Source organism: Takifugu flavidus, chromosome 21 (assembly GCF_003711565.1).
Source record: "Takifugu flavidus isolate HTHZ2018 chromosome 21, ASM371156v2, whole genome shotgun sequence".
Classification (NCBI taxonomy): domain Eukaryota; kingdom Metazoa; phylum Chordata; class Actinopteri; order Tetraodontiformes; family Tetraodontidae; genus Takifugu; species Takifugu flavidus.
Window position 1 is genome coordinate 4,503,046 of NC_079540.1, and position 23,294 is coordinate 4,526,339.

At 48.5% G+C, this 23,294-nt stretch overlaps 1 protein-coding gene across 1 annotated transcript; it reads right to left on the reverse strand.

Moving 5' to 3' along the window:
• Positions 1-251: 251 nt before the first annotated feature.
• Positions 252-22,405, reverse strand: trim71 (tripartite motif containing 71, E3 ubiquitin protein ligase). Its single transcript, XM_057020552.1, has 7 exons — positions 20,571-22,405; positions 11,248-11,415; positions 8,311-8,445; positions 6,269-6,511; positions 5,676-6,173; positions 5,451-5,591; positions 252-5,381 (listed from the first exon to the last, which is right to left on the reverse strand). Exons 1-7 carry the CDS (start codon positions 21,306-21,308, stop codon positions 4,809-4,811), a joined length of 2,496 nt encoding a protein of 831 aa, XP_056876532.1. The 5' UTR covers positions 21,309-22,405; the 3' UTR covers positions 252-4,808.
• Between the last annotated feature and the right edge of the window lie 889 nt (positions 22,406-23,294).

The following is a 23,294-nucleotide window of genomic DNA, read 5'->3' on the forward strand; positions in this document are numbered from 1 at the left end:
ACATTTAAGTTCAAGCTTCTGTAAGTATTATTAAGTCAGTTCCTTATCATATATTAAATTTAAAACATTTTTCTTTTAAATTACTTTGGGTTGACAACAGACTTGGTTGGGATGAATTATTATATTGTATAAACTAATAAAATGCTAAAGGTATTTGCTTTTTAAAGCCATCTTTAATTATGAGCAAGGTCTGATAAAGAAAGATTAAGACAACAGCCTTTAACTTGAAAAAATGAACCCGAGCCGTGAAGTCAAAGAAATACAACTTTATTCATTTAAGTGTAAACAAACAAACCGAAAAAAAAGCAACCAAAATAAACTGCATAGGAAATGTTTAAAGTCCACAGAGTACAGAGGGAGCAGCAGGTGGCCAAATATATTATCGTCTCCTCTGCCTTATTTAGACTGAAGACCTGACATCTGCGCTAAAGCCCAGCACGATCTGTGTGTAACAAGGGCGGGGACACACACACACACACACACACACACACACACACACACACACACACACACACACACACACACACACACACACACACACACACACACACACAGGGATTGACTGATAAATGCACACACCTGTACCTAGCTATGGAAGCGCCAGCAGCACCCCTCTAAACTCAGCCGGCCACCCCGGCTCCCCCCTCGCCTACGTGGACTGTTGGGAGGATACATTCTAGTGGATTTCTGGTTCGACAACATGGATGCACAAACGCCCGCGCGCATGCCCGCGGCGGACAGATCGATGGCGGCTGTCGTGCGTGTGTCGTGGAGAGCAACTCCGACCCTTTTCTTCACAAAAATACATTCTAAAAGGGCCAAAGTGCGTCGCACGGCGGGCGGTGTTTGTACTTGTGATAGAAAGTTGGCCAAAAAACCCAGAGAGAAACAAAAAAACAAAAACAAAAGACAGATAAATCAGGGGATACGAATCAAAAACCTTATTGTTCCAGATTTAGAAATGATTTCTTTTTAGTAATAACATGGGCACACAAATAAGAATCAGCACTGAGAATTCCTAACAGGGGAAAAGTCACTACAACCTCACAACTGGACACGTTTCAATAGGCTGTTGAGAGCTACCTGAGTTTTATTTCATTTTTCCTTTTTTTTTAGATTTCCATCCATTTTTCCTTTCATTCTTTCGCGTTTTCCGATCGTTACAGAGCTACAACCTTTGCGTTTTCTCTGTTAAAGTTCCGAGAGGCCGGGGGGGAGGATGGACAGGGCGCCCCCCAAAAATTTGACATTTAAAAAAAAAAACCAAAAAAAAAAACCCCACTGAGCAGGAGTGCAGTCACATACACAGCAACGGCCATCACCACGTTTCCAGGATTCTCAAAAGAAGGACAGCAGCTGATTGTAAAAACGTGACAGCGCAAACACGAGCAATTTTTTTTAATTATTATTTCGATAAAAATGGACGACGCCACTTCTGCTCCGAAAACAGTAAAAATTAGCGGCTCGTTTTGTGAACTTGCGACTTCTGTCATGTTTCGTCAGTCAAAATACTTCACGTCATCTTAATCTCAAGGAAATGCACGAAAACTCTACATATATTTTCCAGTTTGAACTGTGATAAAGGTGCAGCTTACTGTAATACCACCGGCAACCACCAGGGGCGGTATCCGTGCTGCTCTAGTGTCTGCTGAGTTCGTGTCGTCCATCTTTACGTTCTTTTTTCGGTAAACGCGCTGCGGTTTCCATACTTTTGAAGAACCAAATCAAAACTGGCTGGCTGAACAGGTTGTGCTCTGCAAAGCCTCCAGGAACAGGAAATACAATCGCAAAGGTCAAAAGGTTAAATCCATCCAAATCAACCCTAACACGCGCACAGATCTTTGGGTATATATTTCGGTACAAACCACCCCAATGTTCCGCCATCCACCCCGTTCAGAGTTTATCAACACCCATCTCAATATAATACAAGGACTTTTTAAAGCATGCAACAAAATGAAAAACAAATAACGGCTTAAAATACATTTTTTTCCCTCTTAAAGAGTGAAGACCTAAGGATCTTAAAGATAGAACTCTGCATTGTTAAAAATAATAAAAAAAATCGGATGCAACGTGAATGCACATCTTATAGTGTAATACTGTAAAGCAAATAATATCACTGGTGAAACTAGCTTTAGGAGGGGATGGACCCAAACTGACTCGCCGTCGTCGTGGCAACAGCGCCACCTGAACGAAAAGCCGGCCGAGGTCAGCTCGGACGCGTCTCAAACGACGATGAAAAAGGTGAAAATTACAGATAACTTGTGCTGAATTCTTGTGCATTCAAAGGTGGATCGTTGAGGATCTTGACTCTACAAGAGGCCACGCCCACTTCCCCTCGCCTGGTGCAGCGTGGGTGCGGAACCGTCGCCATCGGGGTGAAGACAAACGGGGGCCCAGCCCTTTTAAGTGCATCCAATCAGAGAGCGGGAACCTTGCTCGCCGCCTGATTACACATTGAGGATAAAAATGGTCCAGTGACATCAAGCGCCGTCAACGGCGTGGTCCGAATGCCAGCACTGTTTGGCACAGAACGCTCACGGATCATTTTGGCACGTCGCTCTTCGCGTGGGAATCTGACTGACGGGTTCCTCGACCGCCTGCTAGCTTGCAGCAGAGGGCTGGAAGATGGAGCAATGGCGTAATTCCGCGTTTAAAATCAGCCAGGAGCCGTCATCTTTGGTCCGAGAGTTAAGGGGACGAGCGCCGCCGGCGCCGCCGCCGCGCGAGAGGGTTCCGAGTCTGCGATACACAACCACCTGACGAGGTACGGCAAAACAAAAGAGCGCAAAATGAGGTATTCAGAGCAAGAAACAAGTTGAGGTATTTGAGTAGATGCAGAGTAGCAGCCGGTGTCTGCGTCTGAGGTATTTAGAAGATGAGGTACACAAAAAATAAGAGGCAAAAACATCACCGTTGCCGGACAGGAAGTCTGCGATATGACGTCATAAATCCTGACCGTGTGCGGACCGGCCCGCGCCTCAGAGGTGAGGGCCGGTCGGGGTATTTTAACAGGTCCCGAGATTGTTTGCTAGGCTAAGGAAGTGGCTAACATAACCATTAATTGTCTAGTGCTTCCAGTGGGACACACAAAAAGGGGATTCAGAACCCCACGATCACTTCACCTGAACGGGAACAGTTCCTGCGGCAGTTGGTCGGGATACAAAGGCTAATAGGAGACGCTAATCTGAGCCTACGGGCTGGCTATAATAATGATTAAACTAGGGCTGGAGGCGATAAATGCGGGAGGGGTGGGGGGAGGAGGGGTGGGGGGAGGAGGGGGTTCTTTGGTGCAGGAGTCTCCTGTCGTCTACAGGAACATTTTGGGAAGAAAGACCGAACAGGTCTATCAAAACCCGCCTCACAGGAGGGCTGCACAGGATGACGGCGTCCATGTCCGACCTTCCCCAACACGGACAGTGCTACGAACTCAAGGCTGAGTTTGGTGAACCTTCAGAACTAAAGATCTTTTTCAAGGTCCTTTGCTTTTTCAAGGGGATTTCCTTTCCTGATCTTCTATCTACAGTTGGTCATTGTGCAGAAACTTTGGTTGACTCCAGTAGTTACACTGTAGGCGTCCGTCCTTAAAGGAACTAGCCCACTGGTGCTGGATCTGGAGGGGTCTTCTTGACTCCGGAGGATCCATAAATAGAGCAGGGCTTTGCTGCCAGGCCCCTGGATTAAATGTTGGCCCCAGGAGCAGCAGGGAGTGGCGTTGGCCACCAAATAAATCCAAAGGGTTGGAATCTTCGGCCTGTTTAATGCCATTTGACGTCCTCTGGACAGCCAAATCGGGAGTTTCCTCGCCGGGCTTTTGTCACGCGGCGCGACACGACACAAAAGGTGACGTGTCTGCCGTCAAATCGACGTTAAAAATCACAGATGGGTTCAAAAGTCAATTATGCTAATCTTTGCAGTTCGACCGAGCGCTCGTCACGTTCCATCCAAGACGGCGTCTCCGTGACGAGGACTCGGGACTATTTTAATTCAAGGGGATTATTTTGGTCGTTACGTCCGTAGCTGTATCGTCTCGCTCGCCGGTCGAGCTAAAGGAGGCTTCGTCGTTATTCGGGGGGGAATTTCCCATCAAGTTCGGTGTCAGTTCCAGTCGGGCCAAACCTGCAACGCCTAGTTTAAAAAAAACAAAAAAAAAAAACAACATTGGGTGGAGGGGACACTAGCGCCCCCTTCGGGAGGAGCCCTCCACATGCAGCCTCGACAGTGGTCTGAGTATTGTCTCAGCAACAACATTCAGGAGGGTCACTCTCAAACTGCACAGCAAGAATTCCATTAATCCTGTGCAAACATCAACTGGACAGTCTGTTCTTTTTTTGTCTCTCTTAAATAACAAAGTATAGAGGTAGACGTTTTCTTCTTTGTAAAACTTCACGGACTAAAAGCTCTGCTCGGTGACTGTGAGTACATTCATAAAGAGCTAAATGAGGTAGGTGTGGAGCAGAGGGGACAAGAGTTCAAGAAAAGCGAGAAATTCCCTGAGATGGATACGTAAAGAGAGCCGGCAGAGAGAATCCAGAGCCAGGAAGGGAACGATGGCTGCTTCATTTCTACTGATTATCAATTTGTAGAGGTCCCCTTTGTCTTAAATACATACCACAGATTTCTGATTGGGAGAGTGCGACTGCAACAACCCAGTAATCATCGACAGTTTCATTTCCCTTCACGTGGGCTCTCAATCCTCTCCGAGCGCTCCCGCTGTCGCGCCCGATTCGTTCCCCCCCCGATGTGTCCTTTCGCCCGAAATCAGGACCGCCGAAGGTCAAACAGAGGGAGAGGACGCCGCTTTTCTCTCATTAGAACTTGAGGATGCGGTTGTTTCCGAAGTCGACGACCACGATGATTCCGTCGGGCGTCACGGCCACGCCGGAGGGGCGGTCCATCTGTCCGTAGCCGCTCCCCTGCGCGCCGAATTTGCATAAGAAGTTCCCGTTGGGCTCGAACACTTGGACCCTGTGGTTGCGGGAGTCGGCCACGATGATGCGGTTCTCCTGGTCCACGGCGACGCCCTGCGGACGCAGGAACTGCCCGTTCCCGGTGCCCTCGGAGCCCAGGAAGCGGGCCGACTGGCAGTCGGGCCGGATGACCAGAAGCCGGTGGTTGTTGAAGTCGGTGACCACCAGGTGGTCTTCGTGATTGAAGGCCACTCCTCTGGGAGAGTCAAAGTGTTTCCACAGGGCCCCCTCGAAGCCGTACTTGTTCAGAAAGGAGCCGTCGGGGGTGAAGAGCTGAACGCGGTGGTTCCTGGTGTCCGAGACCAGAATCTTACCCTCAGAGTTGACGGCCACATCCCAGGGATAGTTGAACTGTCCGTTCTTGGTGCCCTTTTCCCCGAACTTCAGCAGGAACTGGCCCTCGAACGTGAACACCTGCCGGAAAGACGGGAGCCGTGAGAACCCAGCAGAGAGGAGCGCAGCTGGGGGAGGAGGCGTCCGTACCTGCACGCGGTGATTGTCCTTATCGGCCACAATGACCCGCCTCTGGCTGTCGCACGCAACGCCGGCGGGGCGGTCAAACTGACCGGGCCTGGACCCCAGAGAGCCAAACTTATGGTGGAAGGCACCGCAAGGCTTGAATATCTACAGGAGGACACCAGTTCCCAGTTAGCGTGTAACAAAGTGAGGGAGGGAAGGCGGAGAAAAGGCGGAATTCCGGCGCTTCACCTGAATACGGTTGTTGCTGCGATCGGCCACCACCACGTATCCTTCCCTGTCCACACACACTCCCCAGGGCCGACACAGCTGACCATCTCCTTCCCCTTCGCACCCAAAAGCTGACACCTTGGAGCCCAGGGAGCTGTAGCTCCGCCCCGACTTGACCGTCACCTTGAAGGGGCTCCCCTGGATGTGCTGGTTGCACACCAGCACCGAAACAAGGTGCTCTCCCTCGCATTTGGGCAGGTAGCCGACGGTGTACGAGCCGTTCTGGTGGTCCGTCACCTCGGCGGCGGACAGGCTGCCGTCTGGGACCGACATGATTATAGCGGAGACCGCGTCCCCGCCGGAGAGGCGCGGCTCGCCATCGTGGTCGTATCCGATCACCGTGAAGGTGGCGGGCTTGCCTCGAAGAGCGCTTTTTAACCCTTCGCCGTGGGCTTTCGTAACCGGCGCGAAGGCTCCGCTGCTGATGAGGCCCATGGACTGGAGGGCTATGTAGAGAGCCTGTGAAACCACAAACCGTTGAGGTTCACCAACCAGCGAGGACGTGACACCGCTGTGGTCGACTTTTACCCCGGGGGGTCTGCAAGAGTGCTTACCTGGTCCGGAGGAGTAAACATGAAGCGATCGTCTTCTTGTGGCTGGAGCAGACCCCTCAGAGTCTTGAGTTCGTGGATCTGAGTGAGCATTCGCTCCCTGGCCAGGAGCAGGTCGAGGTGCCGGCCTTCGTCTAGCACTTGGCTGACGGCCGCGATGGTGCTGTCTAGTTTGGTCAGACTCTGGTGCAGTTTCTCCACTTGTAGGTAGAGAGACTTGGCTTTCACCTGACGGATCTTCTCCACCTAAAGGGACACAATTTAGCTGTAAATAAAAAAAGTCCGCACTGCGAATATTTGCTGTGGTGAATTTATTGGTGCCAGTGTACTGAAAAATCATTAATGTCCTTCCGAACTACTGCAGAATATTTTAAAACTACTCTGTAGGTCACGGAGTCGGCTTTTTCCTATTCTTTTCTTAATACAAGGGAAAATCACCCTGGAATTTAAACAAGCAGTGAGACCGAGTCGCTCCTTGACGCCGCCTGCTGTTAACAGATTTGGCCACAGGGTGGCAGCAACGGCCCGATTATAGCGGCCTGTTTACTGGAAGGAGAGATGTCCTGCACCAGTCCCTCAGTGGACACCAGTGGCTTGTGTTTACTAGAATGTAGGTTTAATAGCTATAAACGAAGCAGGGATAGTCGTGCAAATAATATAAAATGAATTTTCCAAATCATTGATGCACAATGTGGTCAATGAGGGATCAACAGATGTTAATAGGAGTAAAGTGAGTAATTGAGGTGATAGTTGAAGAAAATGTTTAGCAAGACACGTTTCTGTCAGGTAAGAAGCCAGATAAAGTTACAGTAAACCAGCAGAGGGGATGGGAGAACCCGAGGAGCAGTGATTGGGCTCTCACTCACCGCCGGTTAACAAAGAGCACAAAACAACAGGCTGACTGCTTCTATGGGCATGAAGACATAAAAAGGCACTGAAAAGAAACAAAAGACCCCACAAGAGAGGGGGCTTTTTGTTCAATCCTGGCGTAAGTGGAACTGAAATTTGCATTTGTGAGACTAGAGTTACACTTTACGGTCGGTGAGAACAAAGAGGATTATGGTTTTTTTAACGGCCGCTCTAGTTTCCTGCGTTTTTACGGCAAGTTATGAATTTCACACAGAAGAGGCAGACAGAAAAAACCTTGACTCGTTGTCACATTTCAGTCCTCAAACCTACATTCTAAAACAGCTGTGCCAAATGCTTATTTCTAAACTTTTGCTTCCTTAAAAATGCAAAGCGGGTGACTAAAGCAGCTTCCTTGCATGTCAAAGGACAGGAAGGCCTAAATGTGTCATCTCTCTGTCAACAAACATTTTACTACCTGGCTGCAGATTCAGTTCCAAAAGTTTGCTCTTCATGTGGTTTTTCGTCTCCATTACTCGTGGGTTTGGGGGTAAAAAAGGGCCTCGGGTAAGATTGCTCTTCCTTTTAACCAAGCCCTCATTCTCTGAGTAACCCTAAACCTGGGAGGCTGTTACAAAAGATCTTTCAGATGCACGTTTTGAGTCTGGCCTTAACCCATTTATCCAAAGATGCACAAAAGTCCACTCGCTCGCACTGCTGACGGTATTTTATGATTTAAAAAAAATAAAACGTAGAGAATGCCCCAGAAAGTGCAGCAGATCAGCAGGGGCTCACGCTTGCGCACAGGCGGCGTGTAAAGTGTCACAGAGCAGCACAATTACAGTACAAGTGCACCAGTGTGAGCTGCAGCGCACCGCCGTGACACCCAACCGCTAATCCAGCTTTAGTCCCACTTTCATTACAATAATTAGGGCCAGGAACAAGTACTTACATCTGTGCGCCGCCGCCCGCCTCGTCTTAAATCACTTACCCTTTACCCCGTTTCTAACAGCTCCGTATGTCAGCAGCGTGCTGCAAGTATTATTGTTGACAGTCCACATTGCATCGTTTCCCTTCTGGGGCCTTTTTATGATGCTTTTCCCGCAGAGCCGCGAGGTGTTTGTGATCTCATGAGCAGCCGTGCCTACAGAAGCAGCCTCCAGAAGCACCCCCCCCTCCCCAAAAATATGGCCGCTCACCTTCCACAGCAGTTCGCACTCTCTCTCCTCCAGCGCCTTCTTGTGCCTGAGGACGAGCGCCTTCACCTCCGTCTGCACCACTTTGGCTTTGATTTCCACCTGCTCGGCCATGGCCTGGACCTTCTCCATGCTCATCTGAGGAGACACGGCACAAGGAGGCTGCATCAGCACGCTGGCCGTCCATGTAGACGACCTGATAACGCCGATACACAGCAAGAGAAAGCAGGATCCTTCCCCGGAAAGCAAGACCACATCAGTCCCAACATAAAGCCCTGTGGTGTGCTGTTAGCTAAAGGAACATTTGTGTCTTATTCAGATTACCCAGTCAAACCTGGGCATTCCGTGACCAGTTTCCACTTACTGCAGGATATCTTCTACCAGGTATAATCTTAACAAGCTCTCACTGGCCCATCTGCCCACAGCCGTCCTGTCCATCTCAAAGAAACCTGCCAGACATGGCTTTCCATACGGAGTTTACATGTCCCCCCCGTGTGTCCTGGTGACCCGTCCAGTGACCGCTGGGATACTCTCCAGCTCCCGCTGTGATCCTGATAAGCAGCAGCTAACAGAAAGATGGATGGCTTCACCCTGCTGAGGCGGTAATATAATGTAGAAAATAAATGCATCTCGACTTACAAAGGACAAACACAGTAAGTATCTCCGTGTCTGCCCCTTTGTTGGGGATAGCGATCGCTCTCAGAAACAGGAAGTGGAGCAACACGAGGGTTTCAAAGTGACATCTTCCTGGAACATAAATGAACAACGCCTCCGTTTTGATGCTAGATAGCCTTTACCCACTGTTGCTGACTCCTTGGATAGCCGGCTCAGCCGATTCCCTCTGTGCTGCACACCGACAGCAGCGCATGCTCAGTCCTGTAGCAACATGCTAGTACGTGAAATTGTTTTAATTGGCTCATTTAGGGGCTGGCACAATAGAGAAAAGCGGCGGCTTAAGGATTTGTTCTTTTACAGCCCACAATTAGGCTTAAAAGCAGCCCCTCCCCCGCTGCCACACCAGATTTTTTTTATCTGTCTTTTTTTTCCTGTGGCGTTTTCTGGGAGGTCACAGGGTGAGGCAGACCTCACAGGGACCAATGGGAGGTGGGATAAGGCTCTTATTGTGATATCAGCCGCAGGGATCAGAGGTCAGCTAAACCTCAACAGGCCATGATCTGCAAGCCCTGTCTTAGGTGCTGCCCCCCCCACAGCCGCCACTCCTGCAAGAACAAAGGGTGACGACAGTGACCTTTTCTCTCCGGCCCGGCCATTCGAGTTGGGCAGCCAGAGAGAGAACATGGGAGCAAATCCTGGAGTTTTGGGTGGGGGGAGGAGACTGAGAATGGAAAATTTTAAAATTCTTCCTGTTTTTTTCCATTTATTTAGACTTAAGGCAGAGGGAAGGTGACTCCGCCTCACAATCCTCCATTTTCTCCCCATCCTTCCCCTCACCATTCCAAGAACAGCACGGCTTAGGACACAAAGCAGGTCACACTGACCAATCAGACGGCAGAGGGAAAGAGCTCCGGCCAACCAGGAGGTCACAAGTCCAGGGTCAGAGGTCGGCCAAGATAATGGATGCAGAGTGGGCGGAAATTTCCTACCTCGGGGAGAGAGAAATGCGTGTGTGTTTACACGTTATCTGGCGTCAGCATTTACTCCCATGGTGACCTGGGACAAAACGGACGATCACCAAACGTGGCCGAACCTATTGCCAGATGGTAGCCTGCGTTCCCCGTGACTAGGCTACACAGACCCTTTTCATTAAATCAATTAAAGAGGGCGCCGTTTTGCTTTCTGATTCAACCATTTGCTGCGCTCTGAAAGGCCTGGATCTGGGATCTAACGGGTGCCGCGGCCAGCGCACGTCCGCCAAGGTCCAAAGTGTCAGTCTGCCTTTTAAAGGTCAAACTCGACTGGAGATACTGTGTGTAAACACGTCGCGTGACCTCACGGCAGCTAGTATTTCATGTTCCAGAGCGGCACTGCCACAGGAAGTAATAATAAAGCCTTCGCCTGATTTCCTAAAATATGCTAGTCTTCACACAGAGGCGTGGTCGGAATGCACTGGGACGTGCATCCATGCACGTTTCACATGCTTTGTTCATGTGACCATTTTGCATATTTGTTTGGGCCTGCGGGAGGGGGGTCGAGGAAGCTGACACTCGATCTATAATTACGTAAATGAAGTGAGGCAGTGGGAGCGCTTGTGTGAAATTGACTGGCGTGTGTGTGTGTGTGTGTGTGTGTGTGCGTGTGTGTGTGTGTGTGTGTGTGTGTGTGTGTGTGTGCGCGTGTGTGGGGGGGGGGGGTTCAAAGCCTTACATTTGTTTCTTTCTTTTTTTTTTTTTTAAATGTGGAGTTTTCCTTTAGCTGAAAAACCTTTTAAATAACTCAGCCACCATCCCCCACCCAGCCCTTCAGTCCTCCTCCCCTCTGACCTTCAGCCCTGCCCCTTGCCAGACCTCATTCCATGCACCCGCCCCCTCTCAGGGCCAGCTGGACACCTCTAACCCTGGGCTTCCCGGCAGCCCTGGACTGGTCACTCTCAAACACATTCAAGCTGATGGCCTCCGAGAGTCGGGCCCGGGGAGCTGAAGGAGGTCTCAGAGACACATCTGCTCTGCGCAGCTTCTCCTCCATCTCTGCAGGAGATGGATGGGGTCGGATTTGTGTGGTTCGACCTTTACGACCTTGGAGAATAGTACAGAAGAGCCCTTTGCTTTGTTTAGCTTAGACTTAAATCAGTTTGACCTCTGAAGACTTCCTTTGATAAAATTATGAAAGCGGCAGGTCGCATTTGAAACGAATTTCACAGCACTTTTGGATTCCAGAACCCTTGACTATAAGAAGCAGATCACAATGTTGCAGCTTACGCTGAAACACAAAGGATGAGCCAGGAGCACATTTTCCCCTTTATCCCCTGGATTCTGGTCTCACCTGCACGGCCTGTCTTCCCTGTTGCGCCTCTGCCAGCAGCTGGATGGTGATGGCCCTGCAGTCCTGCACGGCGTCCTGCAGGTAAACGAAGGTGTGGCCCATGTGGCGGCCCATGCTGCACTCCCTGCAGATAGGCACCGAGCAGGATTCGCAGAAGAACAGGAACACCTGGACGAACACAGGAATTTCAGGTCAAAAGCTCATTTCATGAATGTGAATAGAGTGTAAAGTGCTTCTGCCTCCGTGCGTCGGAGTAATGGGTGAAAAATGAAGAGACGGAGACCGGAACATCTCGCGATCCACTTTATCGGTCATAGTGCAGATACGAGGACAATATGGCGCCTAATGGACCCGGCTCGCCGATGACAGGGACTTCCAATATTGACCTTCATCAATATGACTTATTTATCCTCATTACAGCAGGATAAATACATTAGTCACAGTATTACTCCTTCAGCTCCTCTCTCACACACAAATGTAATTAAGAAGAAAAGACCATGAATGATAAACAAGTCATTCGTATGCATGCGTTACCATGGAGGCCTCAATACCCCAGAGAGCTGCTTTCTTCAAAATAAAAGAAGTCGGGGAAGGCTCAAAAGGACAAAAAGACCACAAAACTCAATCGATACAAAGTCTTCTCTCTTTTTACGCCATCTGTGAAGATGGGCCCGAGCCTTTGTTTAAAACGAAAAGCCGGAAAGAGCCGCGATTTTTAAATGCCGCTCCTCTCTCGGTAAAGGTTAATTAACCCGTTTAATGCCCAGCAATGATGAAAATAACACTTGATGACTGGTTAAAAAACAAAAAAACAAAAAAAAAAAACCACTCTGCCTCTGGGGATGAAAGGGCGAAAAAAAACGCCACGTAACCTGGGCGAGTCTGAGGAGCCGAGGCCTCGTTTGTAGCGAGGCCCTAATTAAATATGCAGAGGCCATCATATCCCAAAGAGACAGCGGATCAATGGCCTCCGATTGCAGGAGACCACACTGGATGGGGAGGGGTCTGCAATCAATCCATCAATACAGGCGGCTCCCTTGGGGAGCCGTATAATCTGATGAGACACACACCCACGCACCTCCCCCTCTTATCTGACTTCCTCCTCCTCTCGGCCTTCACCCTCTTCCACAAACCTTTGCTTCTTTTCTTACTTGCCAAGCCCCAACTACAAATAAACAGTCCTGCACTTCTCCGTCGCCCTGCTTTCCTCCCTCACCCACCCACCCTTAGTGACATCTCTGAAATTCCAAGGGGATGGGACACACAAAAGGCAGGAATGCCACTGGGCTGGAGCAGGGGGAGTTGGAGAGCAGCGGGGCGCGAGGCAGTCATAGAGGGGCAGATTGACGGGTTCTGGTGAGCGAGCGGGACAAATGGAGTTGTGTTTGAGATTGTTAGAGATGGATTTTTATTTATTTTGAAACACAGAAGTCCGTACTTCCCGATTATCCCTTTAATATAAAACACCCGGGGAACCATACACCTTAAGCTCGGGTTTCAGGTGTAACGCGACACCATAGCAACACTACCATAAACTCAAACACAGAAAATGGAAGTGAAGGTTCCAATCACAATCTTAAAAATTAGATTTAACCATTCCGTCCAAGGCGGACGCTCCCAACTAAATGGGAAAATGTTAACGAAAATGACACTATCAGGACGCATGGCGCTCCTCGACGCTCACACAAGGTTGTGGATTACATAACACATCTGCCCCTCGGAAACCCCGGTCAATAATATCGACTGGCGCAGGATACCGCTTCATAAGAGGAGCCTTCTCTTTCTCTACGTGACCCCATCTTTATCCACCCCTCCCTCTCATCTTCATCCATCAAAGTGGCTTCTTTGCTTTATTTGGCCCATTTATTCCATCCATAAGAGCAACGTGCAGCTGCCTACGTGCTACTTGTGCTACTCTAACAATTTACAACCACGTCACGCAGTTTCGTCATGAAGTATGGAGAAAAACAAACAGTAAAAGACAGGATAGGTGCGCTGCCATGGCAACAGAGTTGTAAATTCCACAGAGAGCACAGCGGAGTTCTCTCGGACGTTCCAGCATTTGCCAGGTGCACATGAGCGCGACGCCTCCGCTACTAAAATATACATCAGGCACAACAGGCGCGCATTCCCGGGAGGGCGTGGCCGCCACGAGAGGTAGAAACGAAAGTGGCGGCAGGGAAGGGGAGCAAACATGCCACGGAGGGCTATAAAGGCCGAGCAGAAGGGCTCCGCTACGCTGGGGGAGTGAGTTATTGTATTTCATTAGAGCGCCGGATGTTTCGCACTCGCCCTTTTCCCCATTTACACCCCTCAATTACAAGTTTATTATCTGCTGGGCTGACAGGGAACGGGGGGGAAAAGCCATCTCTTACTGTTGCAGCTCTCGCTAAAATGGAATTATTAAGCAGATTTGGTTAGAAACACACCAATAACTGCATGAGTTTTTAAAAACTCTCTTCAGCAGAAGAAGAATTCGACCAGAACTGTTATTAAAAGATGGAAAATTGCAACCAAACGCATTTTGTCTTTGCCAACAACTTATCGTAAATCAGTTTGTTATTAGTTTGATTGGACCGGCCGTGATTTACATGCGTTCATCCAACTGTTCACTCCCCCTCCCAATGGAGGTACTGGGAACTAGGGGAGAGGGCACGAGCATCGTGGCCCAGTAAAATCGCTCTCTGCAGCACGCGCTGCCAGCATGCGCAGCGGAGGGGGGGGGGGTGCAGAGGTGTATTTAATGCGACTGGTCCCCAAAAAACCAGTGCTGCTCTGGGAAATGAAGCCAGCGTTCTGTCAGAAAACACAAATTTAGAAAAAGAATTTAACATCCACGGCAGCACGACTGAAAAATTCGGAAAAGTTGAGAGTGCATGGCAGCTAAAGCTAAGAGCATCGTGCATTATTCCGCCATCACAAGCACAGTGACTTCCTGCTTAATTTAGCAGGTCTCTACTTGGAATATAACACTGGAAACGAGCAACAAGCGTGTAATTCGTCGAAAAACGGCGGCAGCAGGAGGCTGCAAAAGATCTCAAATCCATCAATGAATACACACACGAGCCACGTGACAACACTGGTGCAAAAATAGAGCAAGAAATCATCCAGCTAGCATTTTTCTGCATGTAACGTTGCATGCAACTGACACATTTCCATAGTTTGGATCGATGCAAATGGAACGGACAGGCCGGCATCAGAACTGTATAGCTCGCAAATAAATTTGACAGAGAGGAAGAAAATGTCACCAAAGGAACACCTCTGGGGTCATCCGTGCTACACTTCACGCTTGTGTTAAACACGAATGGCCCCGGGTCCTCGCTCCATCTCCTGGCCGTAAATTGCACCGTATAAAAGTGTCACACAGCTCTCTGACATCCAATCAGTTGATTGCCGCGTGGTTAACTCCTCCCAGTGTTCATCTGGGCCCCTTAATGGGGGTGCCCAACGCAGGCTAGCTTGGAAAAATCTTTAAAAGCATCATGGAGCTTCTCTTTTTTGCTAATTAGCTTTTGCAACTGCAGTTGCTCCCTGCAAACTAAAAAGGACGGCGACATTTTCGGTCATTTTGACGTTTCTGTCAAAGATTACATCTTACGCAGGATTATTCTGGACAGAACTGCGTGAGGGCAACGCCGTTCATGACCTACTCTGAAGTATGTAGGAAAAAAACCTGAGCTTATTTTTAAAGATGAGGTAAGAGCTGCACGTTTCCTCTGGGATTTACAGTTTTTCCAGCGGCAGCGTGCAGGAGCCCGGGGGTGGGGGTCCGATCGGTCGATAAACTCATGGAAACCCTTTCATCCTTAAGAATCAAAATCAATTCCTCTTTACCGCTGCTGAGAAATGACCCCTAGAGAAAGAGTTTAACTAATTCAAGAAATTTAGTTTGGTTTTTAAAATACTTCTCCCCGCTTCTGTTTGCAAAGGGTGTGAACTTTTGTCTTTTTTCCCCCCAGAACAGCCGCTGGCTCTTAAGACCTCTGCGCTCCTCTTAAATGCATGACAACAGAGGGAAACAAGAGGTGTGAGAGGTGTGGCTAAACACACACAGACACACACAGACACACACAGACACACAGACACACACAGACACACACAGACACACACACACACACACAACACACACACACACACACACACACACACACACACACACACACACACGCACACACACATGAAGCATTCCTACAGGCTGATGTCAGACGGTGTGTTTAGTCTAATGTTTAAACATTCCGCTTCAGAAGTGACAAAACCTCCTTGAAAGAACAGTACAGCTGCCGTATTTATGCATCTAAAAGGGAACTTTACCATGGAATCTGAATGAATTTTGCACCTGAAAAGGTAAAAAAAAAAAAAAGGAAAAAAAATAGTCAAATCTGAATGTGCCGGAGCAGCAGAGAAAGGGAGGTCAACTCGCCCCAATTTAGCGGCTCACTTGCCGGGAGGTCCAATTGGATCTCCTAAATGGCTCCCGAGTCGCAATTTAGGCTTGTGTTGCTTTAGGTCGACCACTTAAATCAGATTGACTGAGGGGATGGAATCCACAGCGCCCCCTGCTGCACTGGAGTATAATACACTATGCTATTAGATAAATTAAAAATGGAACAGTTATCTTCAAACAGACAAGGAAGATGTTGTAGATTTATGAATCAATTAGGTCCTAAATATTAAAAAGAAATCTGAAAGCAAAATTTTAAAAAAAAAACAACACATTTTTAAGTCTTTCTCGTGGGAACGTTTTGCAAACTATCATTAAGTCTCACTGCCGAGCATTTGTGAGTTTTTATGACGTGCACGCCCTCTTTAAGCGCTCTTGGCAGCGGCGGTGGTGTGTGATCAGCGATCATAAGCGCGGTCAACAAACTTCCCCTTGTGTAGAAACGTCAGCGGCGGTAATATTAGCCTGTTTGTGACAGAGCACCACCCCCAGTAAAACCAGCACGGATAATCCCAGCAAACCCGGGAGTATTATCCGTCAGACAATACTCCTTTAATGGAACACCTACACTCATCTCTGACAAACAACCCCCCCCCACCCCCGCCCCCACCCCGCCTCCTCCATCGCTCTCTCCCTCTCTCTTTTCCATCCCTCCACTCCGACGCCGCCCCGCCCTCTTGCAGCCGTGACCCCTTTTGGCTCGCTGCCACTGACACAACATACACATGGACATGCCTGCTGATGTTTTGAAACTCTGCCAGATACGACGAGGAGGGGGGAGGGGGGGCGGTGGCTCTAAGCCGGCAACGCGATTGGACGGCAAAGAAGGAAAACAAACCACAGTCAGCTGGTTTACATGCATGTGACCCACTGAAGCGGTTGCAGGGCGGTCGAGGCGCTGCTCCCTTCGCCACGTTAGTGACGTCAATCCTTTAACGATGGCCGTTGCGCACTGACAGACAGATAACGATAAAAAACGAACACAAGATGGACAAAAAGAGAAGCTGACAAATGCGTACGGCTGCAAAGAGTCACAAGATGGACACAGTTGTTAAAGGGGTTAGAGAGAACTACGCAATAAAAGCACCTAAAAGCATCTTTTCCCAGTTATTACTCACATAAACATTATCAACCAACAAAGGAAATGCTTAAATTGGACTAACAATTAGGTATACGATTTTACAAAAAAGATTTATATCCCATTCGAATGTAAAGATTAATTTACATTAGTTACACATACAAAGGTGGGCGGAGCCTTGATCGGTATGCTTGTTTGTGTGTGTGTGTGTGTGTGTGTGTGTGTGTGTGTGTGGTGTGTGTGGTGTTGGGGGGGGTGCTGGGTAAACTGACTACAATTAAAGCAGGAAAGACCAGTAGTCGGGGCTCATTTTGAAAACCAAAAGCAGCAATAAGAAGGCCCAGTTTCAACGCCTGCCCTCACCGTGTTATTGAAGACCCCAATTAAATTCACTAAATAGCAGATTACTCTGGAAATTACCTTACAAACTGACTAATTAGAAGGATTTTGTCTCACCTTTTCTGTATAAATTGAGGCCTATTCCTGAATTTTTCCTTCATTTTAAGTCAGGAAAATTCCCAGCCGCTAAATCTGCATTGGGCCGTCTGGGCTTAATATATATGAACAAAAATAGGATATAAGGTGTCCATGCCCTCGCCGAGAAGCAGCCAACTGTGTTAACAGTGTAATCCCATTGGTTGAGGTCAAAAAATGGCCAATTAAAACCTTATTTGTGCCCAACTGCTGAGTAGGAAGCGGCAGTTTGGGAGCGGGTTTTAAATCCTGCAGTCAAAGAAAATGTGATAAATGCCTTCCTTTCTATCCATTAAATTTATATGGCCCAAAGTCCTCAGATGGACATCAAAGCACGGACACACACACACGAACGCACTCCCCTTTACCCTACATGAAACACATTCACAACACACAGGAAACAGGGAATGCTGCCTAATTACTGGGCACATGTTGCACATTAAATCCCTGGAAGTCCCAACTTCATATAATCCAACTCTGCTGGCTGGGTGGAAACACACCGGCACTCACACACACACACACACACACTAAAGTCCTCTTCAGGGGATAACTAGCTACAGATGGGAGATGCTCTTGGAAAAGAAAACGCTGCTGCTGCACACTTATGGATATTTCCAGCGGTGATGAAATGTAATCACTTGTCCCTCCATAGCAACAGCTGCTAAATCACCTTGTGGAGTTTGTTGTTTTTCCTCTACGACTCCGTAGCGTCTGTGACACGGAGCAGAAGAGCCGGCGCTGATGAGAAAGGCAGCAGTCGCCAGAGGAAATACCCAGTATGTGTGAGAGGGAAAGAGAACCCAGGAGGTATAAACTCAAATTACAGGAATTCCTCTGGCCTTGTATCAGCATCGGTGTTGGGTTAGGTTTCCTTGCAAACATTCCCTGCGAACGGGCTCCAGGGAAAGGGGGGGTAGAGAACATATTTTAAATATTCCGCTGTAGAGCTTTGCAAAAATAAAGGCAGTAAAGCTCTTAAAAAAACACAGGCTTGTGGAAACATGACAATAACCCCCCCCCAGACATCTCACTCCCCGAAATTAAACCAAGGCAAAAACGGCCACCGAGGGGAAGAGGAGCACAAACGGGCAGTCAGAACGATTAGTTCAACTTCACATGATCTTGATAATCAGGGTGCAAGCGCCCCCCCCCCCCCCGGTCGCCGCCTCAAAATAGAGACGCTGTGCACGGTTCAGGCATGTCGTCATGGTGACGACGACTTAATCCGAAGCGCGGACTGACATTTCGCGGGATTATCATGTAATTATGTTTACAACAGAAGGTGCTGTGTGCGCAGTTGTCGGTGGGTGACATCACAGCGAGCGGAGGGCTTCGCTTTGATGTAATCCAATTTTCCGTCACAATGTCTCACACAAAACCAGGGACCCACTGCCAGCACTCCTGACGGCCAACAATTGACATTCATTCCATTTAAGTGGGCCAACGCGCCCATGGGCACATATATGTAGCCTATATATTCTTATCAGGGGGCAGCTGACTCCCTTTGCTCCCAGTGAAGCGCTATCTTTTAACTGAAACCTTTACACAGTTGTTTAAGCTTAACTGAAGAGACGCTGCAATTGATGATTACGGTAACTATTGTCTGATCCCCTTAACCTGGAGGCGCTTGATCAACAAGTGCTTGTTTTATTAAATCACACTAGATTGTGTAAACCTGGAAAAGATGCTAATTTCCAAAACTGTGCCACTTCTGTGGCTACTTCAAGATTAGGTAGGTGCTGGGGCACGGATCATAGGGTTAGCAAGCGTGAAATAGGCTAAAACGCAGACGCAGCAGGCAAAGACTCCACATTCATCGGTCGTCATCCACATCGATCCCGAACCCCTTTGAAGCGATCCAGGACCGGGATGCAGTTTTAGCATTAATTTATCGACTAGGAATCAAACAAGTGAAGCAAGCCGGTGTCTGAAAGTGATAAAGCATCTGTCTTCGGTTTAAACGGGGCTGTCGGTCATCTTCGCTTAGGCATCTTGGTCTTGAGAAACAATTTTCGCTTTTAAATTTGTTGCACACCCACAGCTGAAGTCTTCGGTGCTACGCTAAAGGGAGGCACCCTGCTGTGAACAGTGCCGCCATTGATGCAAGGCTCCGGGAATGATTTGTGGGCTGCGAAACACAAGCAGTTCTAACGGCGCGGGGGTGAGGAGTTTAGATTATTCTGCAAATAATAATTCTCTCCGAAACAGGTTATAACGCAACCAATATTAGGCATTTTTCCACACGCAGCCTATTGTAATACCGTCCATCCGGTGGGATCGCTTTTATTTTGAAAGAACAGTCAATGGGGGGGCTTCTGCTCTCTGGTGGATTCAGATTTGATGATTAATCTGGAGATAAAAATGACTAAAATTCCACCGGCTGAGTCAGCAAGAGAGCTGGAAGTGGAGCTGGGTGACGAACAATGACGGGCCTTGCTCAGCGCTCTGAGGTAAAGAAAGGCTACCCTTCTCCAGTGTCATCCCCCCCAGGCCGAAGCACAGAGAGGGAGCAAGGCAACTGGGAAACGAAGCCCTTACTGGAAAACCGAGTCCACCTATTTACTGGCAAAGCGGGGGGGATGGGTGGCCAAAAACTACTAATTAGCACAGCTCCAGATTTGGGATTAGGCTATATTAGTGTTTTGAGAGGTGACAACTGGTGACATTTCTGAATTTAGCAGTGAATCCGAAACCAGATTTTAAAATAATTGAGAACATCTCAAATCAAGTATGTGTTTCATTCTACTGGAGGTACAATATCCACCAATCTCTCCTACTTCCTGCTGTGAAACCCCTTATTTGGGCTATTTTCTAACTTAACGTTCCATGCCAAGGACAACATATCCTAAGTGGATGTTTATAAAATGTGATAAAATTAAAACACGTTATATGGACTCATATTAAAACACCTAGATTAATCCTTTCAGGCAGAGTTATACCAAAATGAACGGGTCCTTCCTCGGCATTCAAGTCCTCCTGACGAGGTTTGTTAAACGTTAGCGAACCGCTGCTGCGAGTAACCAAAACAGATAAGTAACTACTACATGAACAGTGGAGTGTACGTGCGCGTGTGACACAGAGAGAGATAAATCCAGCTCAGCACACGTGCCTATTTGTCTCCAGGGAAGTGGTGAAGAGCCACTCAGCTCCCTTTGACCCTCAGGCCATATGGCCTCAAGTACGGCTCTAAACTATAGGTATAATGCTATTAGACTATAGGCGTGTGTGTCTGTGCATGTGATTAGATAAGGGTGCCAAGGCACTTCATGATTGTCCATTAAATAGATCAATCCCATATAAGAACAGACTCTTGTTTTACGCTCCACTCACCTCATTTTCGTGGTGCTGACAGAAGCTCATGCGATCCTGGAAGAGGGACAGCAGGGCAAAATTGTTCTGCAGGGACTGTGCGAGGGAAAGCGCCACCCCCGGCTGGCCCGAGTTGCTGTTGGAATTGAGCCGACCCAAGTGGAAGTTCTCTCCCAGACACTCGATGAAGTGGTCCTTGGTCAAACGTACCCGCTGGTGTGCGCGCACGCAGTTGTCGCACAGGTACTCCTGACAGTCGAGGCAGTGGGACGTGGCCGGGTTCTCCTCGTCGCAGGAGCTGCACTGAGGTTCTCCCAGGTGGGGGGGGTGCAGTAGACCCACCTGAGAATGATGGAAGCCGGAGGAACCTCCAACTATGCCTCCCCGGTGGTGGAGGTGGCCGTTCTTGTTATGGATGGAATCCTCGGAGCTCACCACCACATCCAGCAAGTTGCTGAAGAGGAAGTTGGACGAGGGAAGGGAGTCCACCCCGGCCTCAGAGATGGACACATTCTGGTCACAGGTGGGGCAACGCAGCTTCAGCGGGTCCCCGGGACTGCGCTGGCCCTCCAGGCACTGCCTGCAGAAGGCGTGCAGGCAGGGCAGGACGTGGAGCCTCCTGTTGGTCTGGCTGGAGGACAATGAGGTATGTGAAGATGTCGAGGAGGTAGAGGAGCTGGAGGAAATGGGAGCAGAGGAGCCGCAGAGCTCCTTGCAAAGCGGGCAGGTTTGCAGATCTGAGTCTGGAAACGAAGCCATCTCCAGCTTTATGGAAACTAGGGCTTTTACAACATGAGCAGCACTAAAGTTGAGGTATTCATTTGGGGACACAGAGGTCCATTGTGTTGGGGTTTAATTGAGGTAGATTCATGAGGTATTAAAGCAGTTCAACAGTGAAAACGGCGCCAGGTGACTTACAGATCTTACTCTGTACACATAAATATATATCTGACGTGGTCTAAAACAAGGAGGTAGCTGGTTCTGTTTCAAAGGGAGAGGGGAAACAATATCTACACAGTTAAGACCAAATCAGTCGTTTTTTGAAGGGGAAGCATCTGCGTCATTTTTGCAGATGTTACCAGCTGGATGACAAGAGGCGGTGTTGGTTCTGAGCACGAAGCTGGGCCGACGGTGCTTCCTTGGGGCTCATAAAATAAACTCAGATCCGGAGTGACAGTGGGTCCGGGTGGAAACAGTCAGGGCTCCGTCTTTTCTCCCAAATCGACTCGGCAGCATGACTAAAACAACACCCAGACGAGTGGAAAACATTTAGAAAAGCAGCAGTTTTTTTTGCATTCCGGTTTAGGTCCGCGCTGTGGTCGTGGCGGTCTCTCTAGTCCACCATCGGGGCGCATTCAGACAGCGTCAAGAGTGGCCAGCGGTCGGTCGGTAGAAGCGGCGTCAGGGTCGAACAGCGAGGCTGTAAATTATTCATCAAAGCAACGATCTCACCGGGACATGGAGGTATTAAAGTAGCACAGCGTCTCGCTGAGAGCCGCGCCGCCACCGTCTATCGCCCCTCTCCCACGGAGCGAATCCGCCGCTCCGCCTTGCGAAGACACCGTTTCCAGCTCTCCTTCCCCCCGCTGAGCCCGTCGGCTGGGTCGCTCAACGTGGAGGAATCCTCCAGTTGCCCGAAAAACTGCGCCTCTTCAACCGCAAAAAAGGGCTCGGTTCCGAGGCCAGATCCACCCTAACTCCGTCCCGAAGTTCGACGTCTTCTTCGTATATTTATACTCAAAAATATTGGCATTACCGCGAGGTGGGTGAGCGGTCAGCGCGCGGAGCTCGAGCTGCAGCACCTCGAGCTGCTCTTGTCCATCTGAGGGGAGGGAGAAAAATGGACAGACTTCCGTCCTCGCGAGCGGTGAGGGGGTGTGTACCGCGCGCTCGCTCACGAGAGGGCGGGGTGCGTTGTCGTCCGCGCGCATCGCCGCCGGGTGGATTAAAAGTTTCAGAGTTAAACAGCGACTTTTAATCAAATATTTAAATCTTTCAAAAAAGCTGTTAAATTGGACACGCTTTATTAGTGAAATGCCTAAATAAAATTTAAAAGTGATCAATATAATTTCCATTTTCTAAAAATATATATATATACATATATGAAAAAACAATGAATTATTGAGGATATATAAATAGATTGTTATATATTTACTATTTTAGGATTTTATATAGATCGAAAAAAAAACGCAATAAACATATTGGTAAATGTATATTGTTGTTTTTCACATTTTAACTTGGATATTCCTGATGCAGACTAAAAAACAGGAGGAAGACGTATTTGCTTGACGTGTCCGGTTAAAGACACTTTCTGAGTTGTGTTTGCTGAAGGTTTGCGTCCAAATGACTAATAACTAAAGCTAAGTTTGCACAAACGTTGGGGGCTGCCTCTTATGTGTGATCATATGAGCACGGGTCACAACTGCTACGCCATAAATCTGCAGGGTTAAAACAAAGAACAACAGGGACTTGATTTAAGGCTACTTCCCGTGGTTATTATTGTAAATTTAAAAAAATGGCGAAAACATGTCAGATTCAGATTAATGGTTCAGGTGACTGATGGAAATGCATCGCAGGGAGAAGGATTCCACCGTAAGGAGTCGGCCATTGAGTTGTAACTCGTCTTTTAGGCTCAACGGGGTCCGATGAGCGCATTTGTTTCATGATTGAAGGAAAATTCACTCTTTTAAATGACGCACATTAGACTGGAGGCGATGAAACACAAGCCAGATCTGAAAAATAGGT